Source organism: Antechinus flavipes, chromosome 1 (genome assembly GCF_016432865.1).
Source record: "Antechinus flavipes isolate AdamAnt ecotype Samford, QLD, Australia chromosome 1, AdamAnt_v2, whole genome shotgun sequence".
NCBI lineage: Eukaryota > Metazoa > Chordata > Mammalia > Dasyuromorphia > Dasyuridae > Antechinus > Antechinus flavipes.
The window spans coordinates 156,854,398-156,873,372 of NC_067398.1; the positions used below are offsets into that span (position 1 = coordinate 156,854,398).

Consider the following 18,975-nt stretch of genomic DNA (forward strand, 5'->3'; position numbering starts at 1 on the left):
CTCCAGCTCAAGAAACTTCACTGGCACTCTGATAAATCTAGAATAAAATAGAAATAATCTTTTACTTTAAAATGATGTATTATTAAAATGATGTAAAATGATTGAAATGATGTATTATAATTGTATTGGTTTATAATTTATCACATAATTTAGAAATGAGAAAGTCACATTCCTAAGACATGGATTGTAGCACCCCATAGTTAACTCTGTTATTCTGGACTGATTTTCCATTTTGTAGTTTAGACATATTGTATGCTATTTTTCCTTTCATTTTCTTGCAGCTTGCCCTTTAGACATATAGTAGTTCATTAGCACCTAGCACACTTTTCAAAGCGGAAGCTGGAGAATAAAAAATAAGAGAACCTCATATCAATCATTTTGGCTAGTGGAATTGCCATTCACTATTGTTGCTTGATTAATAGTAAATTTTACTTATCCATGATATTCTTATTTACCACCCACATGTTATTACATTGATTATATACTGAAACCTAAAATTTCATTTATATATTTTGGATAGTATTTTAAAACAAGCACTCAAGAATTGATTGGCTTAGTTAGCAAAAACAAATGATGAGGACTTTAGGAACCTGCACCAGCCTCCATTTTTTAACATTTGGGTGCTGTTGTCAAAAATTGATTAACCAATGAGGAAACTTAGATGGATATGTGTAATCTAACAATAGTGTTACAAGTATCAGGAAATGGTGAATTAAACAAATATGACTTTTTCTTCCATTTTGGGAAGTTGAAATATTGTACTTTGAAATTAAACAATAGAGAAACCTCAAGGTTGGTGTATTATATGTTTCTTCTTGTTTTGCTTTTTTTGAGAGACGTTTTTAAGTTTCTCTCTTAAAAATATAGTTCTTCAATGTTTACAAGGTGCATTATGCATATTATCTCATAATTGTACTATCTCATTTGAATTCTCACCATTTTTCAATTTTGTGGATTTAACATTTTCATCACAACTTCATTGTATCTTTTTATTCATTATTGTTAATAATAGTCATTATTAGAAATAATTTTCATGTCTTTTTAAGTGTATATGCATGTTTATTACAACTTTTTTTATGTTCAACTAAAAAAGAATTTGCCTTCTCTTTTTTTATTCCTTTTATTTGAACTCAACTTGTGATTTCTTCAATATTAGATGCCAGCTGGTGAGAAATTTCCTTTTGCAGGTTATCACTTTCTGTGCATGTTATAAGGAGTTGCCACTAATATTGAGAGGTATTTGACTGATTCAGGGTCACACAGCCAAAGGCAGTATTTGAATCCATTTTTTTCCCCTGTCCTGCAACAATCAAGCTATCAATCCAATAGCTTTCATTTTAGCTATTGTCCTTAAAAGGAAGTCATTCATGTTTCTTATGTGTTAATAAACTGTAGCCTCGATAGTTTTCCTAGAAGTTACTTTGATAATAATTAGTGTATATACATGTATAGGTGTACATATACATATATACACACATTTATCCATCTTATCTTCTTATTTTCTTTTGCATTTTACCATTGCTCTTTGGGTTACCTGTCAATTTTAATTCAGTTGAGAACATGGAACTAATTACCCAGAAATCATATTGATGCCTTCCTCCAATGTCATTGTATTAGGTGTTTTATGAACCCTTTCTTTATGCACCTCACTATTTTTGCCAAAATTTAATTTATTAATTTAAAACAAACAAACAAAGAAATCATAATCAAAATCATGGAGATTAATTTATGTGGAATTAAGAGCACTTTTTTCATTTTAAATTTATAAAATACAATGAGCTAATTTATGTGTTATTTTTAGAATGAACCTTCTTAATGTAATCATTTTGTGGTTAAAACGTACTATTTTGCTGAGAATCCATATTTTTATATTTTTAACATCTTATTTATTCAAACGTTTAAATAAAAATTTACCTTGCTTATATTATGGCATTTCTTTGAAGATCTTTGTAGACACCCTTTTGCTTAGTTTTTTAAGGAAAGTGCTTTGTAAATCTTTTATGTTCCCTTTAAAAATGAGTTGCCATTGGTCTTATTCAGTCTGCTTATTGTTTCAATTTTGTTTGTTGAGAAAATAGGTCAAGATTGAAGTTTGTCATTTAATGTCCATCAAAAAATAACAGATTAGTCTATTGTGTCTATGTTGACTTTTATGTTTGTTTAAGATAGTTACTGTCTTCAGTAAGTTTTGTAAGCTCTTGTCAACAGTATGTGTTAAAAGTTAACTTTGGAGATCATATTCACTAGCCTCATTGATAACTCTGGTACTCTCAAAAACACTATTTTGTGAATAGTTGGCTAATTTGCCAATCATTAGTAAGCATTAGCAAAACAGGATGAAAACCATGTGGCTCTTACATATGGTGTATGTATTACTTCTTTTAAAGTGACAAATTTCTATTTGTCTATTCTATTAAAATGACAAATCATAAGCTTGTTTTCATATGGAGCTTTGTCAATATTAATTCACATTTATTGTTATATCAACAATTATGGATAATCATATTTTATATGGAAGAGTATTGATGTTATAGTTGTTCTTTTGTATTAATGAAACTCAAGGTATTTTGAGTACTATATTACCAAAAAAACTGTTTCAATATGGAAAAATGCTTTTACTAGATTAATACCTTCAAATAACTGTCTGTAGTGTTTTCAATTTTGCTAAAGTATACAGATAGCTTGGGTTTTTAGGAATTTGTGTGTTTGTTTGTTTTTGTTTGTTTTTTGATGGTGTTCTTATGCTTGTGAAGTATCCTCATGTATATGGTAGATATACATTTATACATATATATATATATACATGTATATATACATACAATTAACTGCTTATAGAGATTACTTCATATTTTTACACATATAACATATGTAACATTTAACTTTTAAGTTTACAATTTTATATCTGCACAGTAGATTAAAGGCATTTTTTAAAAACAAAAGAGCCAAAATTTTGAATACAAGTACCTAGTGTTCTTTTTTGTTAAAATTTTGTTAAAATTCACTTTTAATTATTATTATTAAAATTATCTCAATGTGTATTAATATCGTATACTCAGGAATTGAATTAGGAAATCTTATTATGGTATGAAAACTGCTATAATATATGTTGTTTCCTTACCTAGATAAATAAATGACCAATATTATTGGAGGCTATAAGCAGCATGGAAAAAAAAATGGAAGAAGTCTTTTATCCTAGTTTTTAGAGGGCATCAGCAGCTTGCTTTTATGAAAAAGTAACAGCTAAATGCACTGCAAATAATTTGCAGTAATCCAGTTCAGTGATTCATGTGTCTGCTTTAATGGGTCATAATTCAGGGTAAAGTAACTGAGTGCAGTCAGAGTGCAGACACTGCTTATGCCAGGGACAGTATCTCTTCATAAAACACACCTCAGCAGAAGCGGTTTGCCAGCCCCCTAATACCCTCTGATGTTTTGATGTCCTGCATATTTTTCCGATTAAGTTTTGAGTGCCATGTTTTTAGTTGTATTTCCACATTCATTATCCTCACGTAGACCCTTCAGCGGGTTTGCCATATATGATTATTTTTTTAATGATGCCTTTCTTTCCACTTCAGCAGTTTAATAATCTAGCACATGGCTGCTTCTCAGTACTCAGCATTCACCTCCCCAATACAGAGGAGGACATGTGCTTTGGCTTCAAAATTCCATTTGCAGTGTTAGAAATGCATATTCCCTATGGAACAACATTTGTTTGACATAACCATTCATTTTTATTACCTCTTTAAATATGTTTATCCAGAGTTATCAATAATCATAAATAACTGTATTCTTTCTTGTTCTCTTTTTTTTCCTAACAGACAAAATTGCTTACCCAATACATATTAAATCTCGGCAAGTATGACCAAAACTACGACATCAGAGACCGTACAAGATTTATTAGGCAGCTTATTGTTCCGAATGAGAAGAGCGGAGCCTTAAGCAAATATGCCAAAAAAATATTTTTGGCACAAAAGCCTGCCCCATTGCTTGAATCTCCTTTTAAAGGTATGCTTTTCAGAATAATTACAAAACCTATATTTTATAAAGAAATATGGCATTATGTTCTATTTCTAATGTACTTAAGAATGTCACTTAGCAAATATAAATGATTATCATGAAAATATTTAAGGATAATATGTTTTCCACTCACCTGCCTTTAGGGCAAGTTTCATAGTCACACTATTTTAGGTTTGTGTGTGTTATATATATTAGATCTAAATGATTCTGAAAACACTGATTTGACTTTTAATCAGATATGTTTTGCATTTAGTTTAAATACTAGAAAAAATTGTAGGCTTTTATATGGGATTCACTTATGTTTAATTAGATGTCTTTATTATTTAAATAAAATGATTTCCCTTAAGTGAGATATTAGTGATTATGTAATAGCATTTCAAATAAAAATTATTTTTTAAAAGTAATAACCTTCAGATTTGATTCTCTTTTTTAGAGAAAAAAGAAGTTTACATATTTCCCCTTGATTTTTAAAAGCAGCAATAAATATCTTATCAACTAAGTGATCACCTTACTTAGAAACAAATTCTTATCTACCTCAATTTTCATATTATTTATTATTTAATATTCAGTTTGCTTTAGGTGGCAAAAAAAGAGTTCAATATTGTAAAAACAAAAACAAAACAGAAAATAACAAACTATTAAAATTCTGGATGTGTTTGTGCCAAGACATGTATATGGATTGTTTAACCATGCTGTCATTCTTAATATTCACAGTAAAGTAATTTTTAGAGAAGCTACATTTCAGAGCAACACCTCTAAACACATTGACTGATTAGCTTTTTTATTGACCATTATGGGGGAGATTATTGTAATCTATGGACTGAAATCAGTTTTTTGACCTATGAAGAGTTTCCTACTTTATATTTATTCCATGACATTTCAGGTAATATGCCAATTACCTTTAGCCCTGATTAGGATTTCTCTTTGTGATATAAAGTGTGTGTTGTTTATTGTATATTTTCCTCTGTTGCTATTAGAAAGGGATCATTTCCAGCTTGGGACCTTATCCCACACTCTGAACATTAAAGCTTCTGGGTACCTGGAGTTGTCTAATTGGCCAGAGGTGGCGCCTGACCCATCAGTCAGAAATGTTGAAGTGATTGAATCGGTAAGTTAATCTTTCTAAAAATAATTTTGGTTAAGTATTCCAAAAATATTTCATTTTGAAATTTTTGATTAGATTTATTATTTTTTAGAGAGAGTGTGAGTGTGTGTGTGTGTGTGTGTGTGTAAAGACACTAAAGACGTATTTCCCTGACAGTGTATATTATATTTACAAGAAGAAAAACAATGACTTTTGTAAAGAGTGTACGTTTATAAAGTATGTTTAACTGTATAAATTGAATTTCTGGGGTTTTCACATTTGTTGGCATGATCTTTTCCCCTTGTTTTCTAAGTTTTAGGTCAATATTTTCCTAAATTTTGTTTTGTGCCCTTTTAGTAAAAATATATACCCTTTTCTAGTTTCTCTGCTGCATCTAATCAACTGATGATTTTACAGAATGGAATGTTCCTAGTGAAACCTGGATATGTACAATGGTAATATTATATACTGATGTCCTTAGAGGACACAATGTGAAATTATTAATGTGCTTTTCTGTTGCTTTCACATCATGCATTTTGTTTTTGTTAGACCTTCTGTATAAATCCCCATCTTTTTTTCTTAAAAGCAAAAACAAATACATGCATTTGACCTTAATAAGGTCAAAAGAATGATATCCTAACCAACAACAATATTTTCATGCAGGAAATGGGGTAAACAGAGGCTTTTCAGCTATTACTAGAAATTAATTATATGTAGCTAGTAAATTTTTAAAATGACTAACAGAAAAAATAATTTCCCTCTGTCATTTTAAGGGCTTAGGATTCAGGAAGCCTGAATTAATCTGTCCCTAAGTTTGTCACTTTTCTCAGATATTATATAAGAAGTATTACTAGAATATGAGGGATATTTATTATAAGAATAACTTATGTAAATAGCTTCTTGTATTTATTTTATTTATCATGTTTCTTCTCAAAACACTTGAAAGTCTCCCCTACTAGCAAAAGTTTCAGAACTGAAGTTCTCAGGCCTGAAACAACAACTCTTGCCCCTTCTCTGGCCTTGCTCATAGATTGCTTTGATTTTTGTGGCTTCCCTCCAGTGCATCCACAATAGCCTTCTTAGCTATAATTTCAGTAAACAGACGAGAGAAGCTTTTTTTTTTTTTTTTTTTTAATCAAATAACATTTGAATGGCTAAGAAAACATATTTTACTTTTTAGAAACTCTCCACTGGACCTCTATAGAAGACTACACCTGCTGAGAATGCAAGTTAACCTTGTTTTTCACACTCTCTGTCAGTGAGAGTAGATAAGAAAAATACCTGTATTTATTGTCAAAAGGAAGATAGAATTTTGTACAATGGAGGCATATATCTTTAGAGACTTTTAAATTTGTTTCCTTTGATATAATCTAACACTTAATCATACTGGAAAAATCAAAAGGAATCAGAGTAGATTTTCAGAGGCAACTGCTGCATATTACTTTTAAGTGTGTATATGTGTATGGATGTGTATCTATGCATATAGGTTATAGAAAATTTCTAGAAGGCATTTTAGTAAGTGTAAATCAAGAGCTATATTTTTTAAAAATTTAGAAATGTTTTATTGGTGACTGTTTTATATCGTATTCATTTCCAGAAATTATCACTATCATCATCATTCATTATGTGCCCAAACAGTAATAATTCAGCAAAACCAACCAGTAAAATATCATTCTCTGATAATACATAGTAAACCTTCCCTTTCCTTCTGTACTAAAAGAAGGGAGGAGTTTCATTATCTCTTCCTCTTGTCAAGATTAATAACTATAGTTACATCATATTTGGCTTATATCATGTATATTGTTTTCCAGGTATTGCTTATTTAACTCTGCACCAGTTCTTGCTGTTCTTCCCATTTTTCTCTGAAATCCTTTAATTTGCCATCTCTTATGATGCAATAAAAATCAATGTCATTCATGCAATACAATTGAGTTAGGTATTCTTTAATTGAATTTCTAGATTGTTTTTATTGCTGTTTCTGTTGTTGTTTTTATCATCATGCCAGAAAGATAATAGTTACAAAATGCAATTAAAATTTGAGTTGCCAGGGGAAAAAAATTCTGACTCCAAAGTAATCCTTTCTTTATATTCTGTTTGAAGATAAATTAATGTAGTTAGGAAATTAATAGTGATGTTGTCTAACATACTTAAGACATTTTATTTTCTAAATTTTCACTCAGTTAAGAGTTATCAAATGCTTATCATTTCCTGCAACACAGTTGTTCTAGTCTATCTATGTACTAGTAATTTCTTTAAGAATATTATTTTTATGTAATAATGCCCAGATATCAGAAGGCATTGACAAATGCTTACTCTGTGATGCTTTTCACATGGAATATGTAATCTCTCTGTATATGAATGTACATATATGTATCTTTATGCCTGTATTTTTCTGAGACTGCTTCTACATATAACTCTATTTTTTTTTTAATTGTGTAATTTCACTAATTTAGGGAATGTCCTCAGAGCCAAATCCCAAAGTTAGTGAGTAAAATGTTCTCTTACACTGTTAAAGAGCTGAGCATAAAGAGATGAACTTGCCAAAAGCTAATATATATCTGGGGTATAATTTGAACCCAATCTTTTCTGACTCCAGGCCAATTTAATATTTACTGCACCAAGCTGTCTTCTGGCTCTTATTTGGTGGGAAATATGTCTAACCTTAATTATTCTTTCCCAGATTGTTTGGATTGTGTTCAGTCATGTCCCATTCTTGTCTCAATTTGGAATTTCCTTAGCAAAGATACTGGAGTGGTTTGCCTTTTCCTTCTCCATCCTTGCAGATGAGGAACTGAAACAAATAGGGTTTATTGGCTTGTTCAGCATGTGAGGCCAGATTTGAACTCAGGAAGAGATGTGAGTCTCTTTGGGCCCAGCACACTAAGCCCTGAACCATGTAGCTGCTTCCCCTCCCTTCTCCCCCCACATTGTTTGTTGTAGTCTGGTATGCAATGATGATAACAACATTCATGTAGCCCATACTATATGCCAGGCACTCTGTATTTTACAGTTATCATTTCATATGATCCTTACAACAACCCTAGCAAGTAGGTGCTCTTACTATTCCCATTTTACAAATAAGGAAACTGAGGGAAACTGAAGTTAAGTGACTTGTCTAGGATCAAGCATCTAGGAAGGCAGCATTTGACCTCAGGTCTTCCTGACTCCAGACCTAACAGTCCATCTTCTGTGTCAACTAGCTGATCCCTAGAAGGTAACAATTCATGGTAATAATCAATAATGATGCTACTTTGTTTCAGATTTTGTTTAGCAGCATCATTTTTTTTTTTTTTTTTTTGCATTTTTTTGGTGGGGAATTTTCCTACTTTAACTTTGCTTACGTTCATATTTCAGTGTTTTTCTTCCATTGTTATAAACCAGACCAATGAAACCAAATTGCTTTGAGCATCCTTTTCTTTTCATGGAACTGACTATTCTCCCAAGATTCATTGCTAATGACTTTTTATTGACATTTGTAATACTGAGTAAATACTTATGATCAAAACTGCTAGAAGCAGACCCCAAGGCTTCTGTTTCTTTGCAAAATTGTCTTATCATTTAGTGCCATTTAGTTATTTGTCTTTGTTCATTTCTCAGACTTCTTGACTTAGCACAAAGACATTTAAGGGTAAGAATACAAAATTAATTTTTTTTCTGCAACCCTAATATTGATGAATACCTGACATTTCCTTCCCTACTTTCATCCCTTTTTGCCCCATCCAGTAACAAATGAGTTTTAAATCTGTTTTGCATGCATAATACCCTAGAATTTTCAAAGTTAGTACCCAAGCTTTATTATCATTTATAGATTCAGAAACCTCTTATTGAATCTTGCCTTAAGAAGCCTCAGTATGATAAAACTCAAAAGTCTTCCCATTTTGATGTTCATTGATCTAATAGTGTAAAATATTATTAATTTGAAATGGATATTAGCAAGGAAAATGGGCTTTACATTAACTAGATTTATTATAAGCGGGTATATATTTTTACTCAATAGTAAAACAGGTAAAGATAGATTTCAGCATTCGTTTTTGTAAGATTTTGAATTCCAAATTTTCCCCCTCTCTCCTTTATCTTCCCCTCCCCAAGATATCAAGCAATCTAATATAGATTATACAAGTGCAATAATTTTTAAATATAATCACATATTAGTCATGTTTTGAAAGAAAAATCAGAACAAAAGGGAAAAATCCCAAGAAAGAAAAAGCAAACAAAACAAAAGATTAAAAGGGTATGCTTTAATCTGCTTTCACTCTCCTTAGTTCTCTCTTTGGAAAAGGATGACATTTTCCATACCAAATCTTTTGGAACTGTCTTGGATCACTATATTGCTGAGAAGAGCTAAATGTATTATCACATAATCTTGCTGTTAATGTATACAATGTTCTCCTGATTCTGTTCACTTCACTCAGCATCAGTTCATATAAGTCTTTCCAGGGTTTTTTGAAATCAGCCTGCTCTTCATTTCTTACAGAACAGTAATATTCTATTAGTTATATAGAATTTTGTTTTTAAAAACATATACATAAAAATAAAAATATACAATAAAAAATATACATAAAAACTAGTCACCTGTGGAATATTGCTAGCTTTAAATTGTACAGTGTTTTCGAATGTCATACATGCAGTCTGTTTATGTTATGACACCAGAGAAGCTTTTAAATAAAATTTTCTCTTGGTTGGTTTTGACTGGATTTTTCTTTTTTAGTTGCAATTGGCCTGACTTTTGTATTTCTTAAACTTTGTGCTCACACCTATGTCATTCTCTTAAACTAGCTAAATCTTCATAATACCACTTTTTTTCTTTAAGTATCCAAATAAAAAGAGTCAGCAATGGTCAATGCATTTTTATAAGCATTTTCATATTGTTGAGGATCATTGAAAGTTCTTTTAACTTATTTTTTAGATTTCTAGGCCCTGAGCTTACAACTCAAAACTCTAATAACAAAATGTTCTTTCTTGGGGACAGTAATTTATTTTTCCTATTGGTGGATTTTTGCACCAAGAAATAATAATAATAGCAAAAAAAAAGCCCTTTTATAAAGATTTAAGTCTTTCAGAATGCCTTATAGATAAAATCTAATTTGATTTGAATTATTCATTATAACAGCCATCTTGAGGTAGATGCCTTAAGAAATCAGGTATATCATTTTTTCTTAAAACTACTCATGGAGAATGTTCTTTAGGCTTCAGAAAAATGTACATTTATATTTTCTGTAAAGAGGAAAAATTATTATAGGACTAAATTTAATTGTGGACCGTTTTATAGACAACTGCTGATATTCTTTTTTAAATTATCATTTTTTTTATTTTGGGGGAGCATAGAAACTTGTGTATGCACAAAGGAAAGGCAGTACTGATAAACAGAAGGTATATAATTACTTTAAGGGATTACATTAATATATACCACATAAGTAACCCAGCAGTACTGTTATTGTTTAGTCATTTCAGTTTTGTTTGACTCTTTGTAAGCCCATCTGGGTTTTTTTTGACAAAGACACTGGAGTGGTTTGTCATTTTCTTCTGTAGCTCATTTTACAGGTAAGGAAACTGAGGCAAACAGGGTTAAGTGATTTGCCCAAAATCACACAGCTAATAAGTATCTGAAGTTGAATTTGAAATCAGATTTTCCTGACTTCAGATCTGGCACTCTTTCTGCTCTGCTATCTAGTACTTAACTTTATTATTTTGTTATTTACAATATACACAATATATATATTGTTATAGTATTGTTAACTTTAACAATAAGAGAATTATAGAATTATAAGATAGAATTGAAATTTAAGGATTGGTCTCTGGTTTTACAATTACATAGATGACAACATAAATGAACAAATGATTGCAACTTTGCACAAGATTAAATAATATATCAAAATAAAATATATTCTCGAAAAGATAGAATTTTTCACCTTTTAATGGTATCAGCTTCTTTGATAGTCTGGTGAAAAACATGGACCCCTTCTCAGAATAATATAACAACTTCTTTTGGCCTTCCTGTTGCACATTATTTCATGTCATGCTTAACACCACTCTTCTGAAGCTGTTAGGGAAGTTTACCTCCTTTTCAAAGATGAAGAAATTGAGATTCTAAGAGTTTGCCTGATTAGTTGGTGAAGTTGGATTAAAAAACTCAGACTCTATCAGTTGCATCATCTGGTTGCTTCTTATTTTTTTAAATAAAATATGTGAGGCATAATATGATATTTTATCAGTAGCTTGGATCATGATTAGTTTGTACATAACTTTTAGTGTTTTTAATGATGGTTGTAAACCCTTGGTCTTCTGGGATATGGAGGATTGCTTGCTGCTACATTTAATGACTCTAGATTGTTATATGCCAGTAGATTTTAAAAAATGTTTCTCTCCTCTGTCAGTGACAGTTTCTCCTTCCTATCAGTATATTTCTAACAACTTCTGGGTTCTAATAAGCTAAACTTATTAGAATTGTATAGAGTTTAAAATAAGTTTACTGATGCTATAAGTTAACAGCATCTGTATTAAGGTTATAAACCATCTGCTTGGGGGTGTAAGGACATGGATTTTACTTCAGGGATTTTTGAAATATCTGTTTAAGCCATTTAGAGACCTTTTGCACTGGCTTCTGTGATCATGGTTGTATTCCCAAATAAAGGAAGATTATTACATTTTTATAAGTGTGTGTGTGTGTATTATTTTTTTTCTTACAGGCAAAGGAATGGACATCAATATCTGGAAAAGCAAAGAAAGTGAAAACTGATGAAAAGTTTTATTCAGAATCTGAAGAGGATGCGTCTGACAGCAACAGTGACAGTGGTATGGATTGTCATTTATTATATCATGATGTTCATTTTATGACATTAACCCTTAGAATAGCAAGAACCTCAGATGTGTGCACACTGGGAAATAGGAAATGCCTGTTTTTATACCTTATAAAATGTCTTTTATGCTTACTTAAGTTACTTAATTTATTAAGTTACTTAAATTATTCTAAAGTATATAATCTCTGTCCCTAAGCACAGTCTAAACTTGGTCATATTACTTTATCTCTCAGGGTTCAGGTTTCCTTGCCTATAAATCAGATGAGTTGTATTATTCCTTCCCAGTCTTAATATTCAGGGCTTGAAATGTAGATAATGAAAAATATTTTTTTCCCTCTATGTAATTACTATTGTTGTACACTTGTACCACCTGTGAAGACCCATCTGAGCCTAAATAAAATATAAAGTGAATAAAATTGGTCTTTAATCTTCTTACTCTTCTTCACTTTCTATCCTGGGATCCTTTGCCATGGTTTCTTAAAGCCTTAGGGCTTTCTTCTTTAGTATCTCTTGCTTACAGACCTTTTTTTCCCTGCCTCTCCTTTTATGCATAAAATCTTTGCCTTTCTTCATATGTCAAACCAGTGATACTGTGTTTTGCATATGATAGGCACTTCGTAAATATTAGGTAATTGATAAATTAAACTTTATTCATATGATATGGTTGATTTTTTTTGAGTTACCTTTCCTGATAATCCACTTGCATTTTACTATTTTATTTCCCCCCTCATTATATGTAAAAACAGTTTTAAACTTTTCTTTTTTATATTTTGAGTTCCAAATTCTATCCCTTCCCTTCTCTGCTATCCCTGCTCTCTTAGTTGGTAAGCAATCTGATATAGATTATACATGTGTAATCATGTAAAACATATTCATATTATCTACTTTCATTTTTAACATGGAAATCTAGTGATAGTACCTTAATTTAATAGAATAATTCTAGTAATGAGAGTCTTGGACACCATAGAAGACTAGCAGAAGTGAGAGAGCAAGATTTTTCAGACAGGTCTTTTAAGAACCTTTACTCTTCTCAGAAGTGGATGGTTTCATGAGCTGTTGGAATTAGAAACAAAACCCCAAACAACCACCTCAGGGATCAATATGTGGTGATGAGCCTTTCCAAAATTAGATAGGCTTGTCCTTAGACAAGGGATACTCTGGTTGCTGCCATTCACCTTTTCTAAGCTGATCCATCTTGGTGTGTAGGACCTATTGGGTCCTATTAATGTTGTTTTCACATGGCCTTCAAGAATCCAGGGTCATGTGCCTACTATAGTGAACAACCAGATCTCTACTACCTTACCTATAAAATGAAGGCTACAGAGGAATAAAAGATACCTTTTTTTTTTCCTTCTCAGAGAGTGAATCTGGAAGTGAAAGTGAAGATGAAGAAAAGGAAGAAGGCAGTAGTGAGGAAAGTGATGAATATTCCTCTGATGAGAGTGACAGTGAATCAGATTTAGACAACAAAAGTCAAGTGGCCAAGCACAAATCTAAAATTACAGAAGAAAGGTAAATGTAGATTTTATCATACATTTAAAATTCAGCACTTGTATGCAATATTCTTCCCAGGTTAATATTTCCCCATAATTTAGAAAGTAAATAAATTAATGTGGTTGTTACATTTGTTTGAATTAAGGTAAGATAGTACTAGACCATATTTAAACTGCCATAATGCTTAGATTTCATATTTAACTTGAACAAATCTTGGGGGTTGCTTTTGGAAAATTGGTATAACCTTGGGAGGCTGAGTTAAGTGATCAAGCAGTAGGTGTGAAACACTTAATTACCTTTTGCAGCAATTTTGCTGAGGGCTAAAATTAAATCCTTCAACACTTTGCCATTATGTAACTAAGACAATTGATTTTTCTAAATAATGTTATATTAAAAAGATTATGATCCAAATATTCGAGTCAGGGGCTGTGAAGGGAGACGGTCAGAAGATATTTAAGTGTTAGTGCTTTTTAAGATTGCCCATTATCAACAACATTATCATGTGTTAAAGTATCATTAAAATTTTGAGTAATTGGGGCTAATCCCTTGGATTGTATAAATCTGTTTCCTCCACTGCTGTCAGCAAGTGGCCTCAGCAGACATGATCACCCTTTACTCTGCTGCCAGCTCACTTGATGAGTTTGCAGCTCAGCTCAGTCGTGGCTGACAGCGCTGATTGGGGCGCAGTACGCACTCTGCTCCTTTTATTACAGACAGTAATTAAAGCAGCTCGCCCTGCCACTTCCATAACAAACACAGCATAATGCCCTAATTATGACTTTATTAATTTAAGTCAGGATTTAATGATTTTAAAAGTGATTTATATTGTTTTTCCTGTTCAGAACAAATGAAATCTGTAGGTTAAATTAATACAGGCTTTTCATCATTGCAAAGTTAAAAAGCTAGTTACCAGTAAATTCTTTTCATTAGATTAACATCTGAAATTCTAAGCAGTAAGGTAAACAATAATTACCCATCAAAATTGAGTGATACATAATAAAATACTACTTTTTCTATGAAAGTCTTTTCTTAAAGAAGTTAAAAACCATTCACTTGTTGAAACAAAGGAGTAATATTCTGCTCTTAATAGCTTTCTCTTATTAGAAAATTTTCTTTTTGGTTATTTTAGTAGTAGTAGAAGATAGATTATAGCTATGAGTGGTAAAATTTCAGAAGTAAAAATTATTTTATATACTTTTTTTTTAGTGTTATATATGTTTACATTTTTGTAGCACTATATAATATTTTAAGTGCTTTTGAATATTTTTTGAATGTTCATAAATATATATGAATTATTTTCCACAAAAATAACCTATTCTTTTCGGGTATGTTTTAATCTGGAAAAAAAGGTTTATCTTACTAGAAGAAATTTTTGTTTAAAATATTAGGATATATAAATAAGGAAATTTTGCAAATTATTGATTTTTTATATATGCCCCTAAACATAAGGAATTCAAATTTTTTCTTTCTTTGACCAAAATGTATATACATATCTCAGCCTTCCTAGATAAATTGTACATCCCTCTGCCATTGTACCATGGTTCTATTAAAGGAAAAAATAATTATATTTGCTCCACAGAATCAGTTGTAGGAAAGAATTGATTTCCTTTCCAAATTTGTTTTTGTGCATTTCTTGTAATTTTTGAGCTTTTCTTTCTCCTTGTGAAAAATATAGTGCTGAAAAATTTTGAAAAACTAAGTTGTCTTTCAGAATTATTTTTAAAGGTGCCATATAGTTTTCATTCTTCATAAAAATCTTTCTGTAATTAAATTTAGGCATATAAAGCCTAAATATTTCATTAGTAAAGTAAATCTCTTATGCTAGAAGGAAGAGACAAAATACCTTGGAATTCATGAATGCCTCTTCATATGACCTTTTTAGACCTCATTGTCAAATGCTTTGGCTTAAACATTGCTGATTAGGGACTAGAGGTGCTGTACTCTATGCACAGAGCAGAATTGAATCAACCCAAAAGAAACGTGAGATGCACAGAGTAAGAGAAGCAACCCCAAATGTTCATAGGGACTATTGTTGCCACATCAGACACATTGTACCTGACTCTAACATAGTGATGTCATTTTGGTCCTCTTAAGAGAATGAAGGACAGCAGCCAACCAACCTATAGTATGTGAGAAATCAGTCTGGTTGGGCCAAGATCTAGTCATATATTTTGTGTTTGTTGTGTCTTTGCATTTTAGAATTTCTTTTAAAATCACACATAAGCAACGTATATAAACATGTCTCTCTCTGTGTATATATGTATATGTGTGCATATATACATGTTATATAAATATGCTTAAATTTAAACAATGACTGATGTTAAAATTCATCATTTCCAAATCAAAATCTAAAGATTTAAGTTATTACAGATGATACAGTAAATGTTTTTCTGATAAACTCAGGTAAATTTAGTTTCAGTAGCCATTAATTATTTTTGCACTGTTATTGATGACATTGTTTAGTGTTATTTTATGACCTTTTCTAGCTATCCTATTTGAAGTACATGTGACTTTTAATGTAATTGATGAGTTTATAGATAATGATTTTCCTAGTGATAGATAATGCCATCTTTATCTTTCCATTAATACATTCTGGATTTTTGAGCCCCCTTGAAATATCTTTTCATATACTAAAGAGAACAAGTTATGATATTCTTATTTAGTAAAGGTTCTTTACAATTTTTATGCATCGTAAATTCATGAAACAGATAATCCAGTTGTTTCTTTTCATGTTTTCATTTGGAATATTTTACAAACATGTTTATCTATAAATAATGACAAACATGGTACATATTGTTTTACAGTGATTCTGATGCTGATGAGAAGACAAATGCCAAATTGAAATCATCTGATTCTTCCGATTCTGAATCTAGTTCAATAGAGGAAAGCTCTTCAGACTCTGAATCAGACACAGAAAGTGAATATGAATCAAGAAAACCCAGTAAGGTGAGATTTTTGATATAGGGTATATTTATTTTTGGACTTTAATATTCTAACAAATCATTTTCTTAAGGATCATTGCATTTGTATTTTAAAACTAATGGAAAACTTTAAAATTTGAGTTAACTTTTGGTCTGATCTTTCATGAACTATATAGGAACCTGTATTATGTAATAAACCATGTTTGTGGTCAGAAAAGCATATTTATACCTGTGACTTCTTTTGCATTTTGCTCTCCTCATAAGCCCACCTAACTAACTTTTCTTTTTAGATGGACTAAAGAGGTAGAAATGAGGAATTTTTGGAAATTTTTTAGTAGACTGAATGACAACAATGGGTAAAAGAGTTCATCAAAGCAAGCAACTGCCTTTCTTTATGTAGTTATTCCTTACAGAATACAGGCATTTCCTTACTTTTTTTTATTTGTCATAGCATTTCATTTTATATATTTTTGTATATAGTGCAATTGCAAATTTAGACTACAATTTGTAATTTGAATTGGACAGTTAAGAATTCTTATATTCATTACTTTTTAGATTGTTCATTTTCAGAGTTAAAATAAATAAACATTTATTAAGAATTTTAAAATACATCAATAAAGTCACCGAAACTTTGAGAAATGCTATTAATTGAGAAAAGTCTATGAATTTATCTGTGTATTAAAGATCATTAGGACACCAACTTTCAATTTATTATCATCTCATTGTCTTCATAGCAAATTACCAAAAAGTTAAATATTTAAAAGGTTATTGTAAATGCTCTAATTAACATTAAATGCTGCTTATACCAAGAAACCATTGTTTGGGAAATGATGAGTTGACAGTAATAAAATAGTGGAATGTTAAATGCATTAATTGAGTTTTCTTAAATGGTTTTGTTGACTATGGGTTCATATTTTCTAGCATATAGAATATAGAATTTTTCTCGAGTTGCTTTTTATAGGATCTGTGAACTATATATAAGTTATTCCTTGGTGTTTAATGTTCAAATTCTGTTAGTCTTTATTGGGGAAGGCAAAGAGAATGTCTAGAGAGATTAGAGTGAAGAGATGTGGTTCGTGGCAAATTAACTTTGGCAATGGAGTTTGTGATGGTAATGCTAGGTAAAGGGATACAAAAGAAGTTAGTGTGCTAAGTTTATCCTTTACCTTTTTGTATCTCAGTCTAATTTATGCCTCAAAAAAATTATTGAACAAAAATTATTAAGATTCAAGCCTACAGAATTCCTATATAACTATGATGATCTTGTGTTCAATTAACTCTAAATGTAGAAAGTCATTGTAAAATAATCCAAGCTGTTACATAAAGCAAGGCTTTAGGAAGCCATACCAGATTGTACTTAATAAATACTTGTTAATTGATTGGTATATCCTTGTAATATGCTTATAAAAATATTTCCCCTATTTTATGAGCATCTTTTTTTGTCCATTTAAAACTAAATAAAACTTATTTAAAAATCTCACTGATGAGTGCAATTTCTTCCTTTCTCTAAGTCCTCTTCCCTCTCATTTATTTGGAGAAATTACTAATGCTTGATATGTTCTCTACAAGAGATTTGGACTTTACCATATTTCTTTTACCATATTTACTTTTACATACATTACTTTTACCATATTTCTGTTTAGAAGAATTTGTTGGACATTTGTCAAAAGGAAGAAACTTGTTATTGTGCATAATGACTTCTGCTCTAAATATTAACAATGAAGGCAAAAGTTTGACACTTTTTTCTTATCTTACTATGGTAAAAAGTATAGAAAATTTATTGCTTTGCAATCTCCAAACTTCCCACATCCTTTTCTCTCATTCCTACATATTCTATTTACTTCTAAGACTGTGTATTCAGGGGAAATGAGCATGAATATGGGATTGTAGAGCATTTCTCAAAGTTTCAGTGACTTTATTGATTTATTTAAAAATTCTTAATTCAGTTCATGATCTTCTGAGATAGGAGGTGTGATTTTTTTGGCTATTTAAATCAGCTTCCTATATAGAATTAATGTTGCCCATCCTCACCTCATATATAATATTGTAAGGATTAAATGAAATAACATATTAAAAGAGATAATAAATTTAGATAAATATCAAGAAGCCTTTCCCAACTCATCCTAATTCTAGTGCCTTTTCTTTGTTAAATTAATTTCTTATTTATATTGAAAGTATATCTTATTTGTAAATATTTGTTTACTTGTCATGTTGTTACTTGTCTAAAGTGGGAGCACTTTAGAATTTAAGCTCCTTAAAGCTGGGAACACTCTTTTATTTCTTTTTGTATTCTCAGCAGTTAGCACAATGTCTGGTATATAATAGGCACTTAATAAATGCCTGTTGACTCATTAGAGACAAAAAGAAAAAAAATGAAACATCTCCTGCCCTCAAATTGCTTACATTCTGTATGGAGATATAGTATGATACACACACACACACACACACACACACACACACACACACACACACACAATTATATAAAGAGTTATGGAAAACAATATAGTTTTAGGAGAGAAAAACAGCTGCAGGAGAGATCAAGAGCAGCTTCATGCAGAAAAGGCATTTGGACCTAAATATTAAGGGAAATAGAATGGAGATGAGTTGGATTGCTCAAAAAATAGAGGATAACCAAAACATATACATGTAAATGAGAGATGTA

General features: G+C 30.8%; 1 protein-coding gene across 4 annotated transcripts in view; it reads left to right on the forward strand.

Moving 5' to 3' along the window:
- The window catches only part of AP3B1 (adaptor related protein complex 3 subunit beta 1), a 320,898-nt gene that overhangs the window by 203,158 nt on the left and 98,765 nt on the right, over positions 1 to 18,975 (forward strand). For all 4 annotated transcript variants that reach the window (XM_051991812.1, XM_051991813.1, XM_051991814.1 and 1 more), the window contains exons 16-20: positions 3,819 to 4,005; positions 4,995 to 5,125; positions 11,788 to 11,893; positions 13,257 to 13,410; positions 16,197 to 16,338. In XM_051991812.1, the coding sequence (XP_051847772.1) occupies positions 3,819 to 4,005; positions 4,995 to 5,125; positions 11,788 to 11,893; positions 13,257 to 13,410; positions 16,197 to 16,338 (720 nt within the window). The remainder of the gene's footprint in view (positions 1 to 3,818; positions 4,006 to 4,994; positions 5,126 to 11,787; positions 11,894 to 13,256; positions 13,411 to 16,196; positions 16,339 to 18,975) is intronic.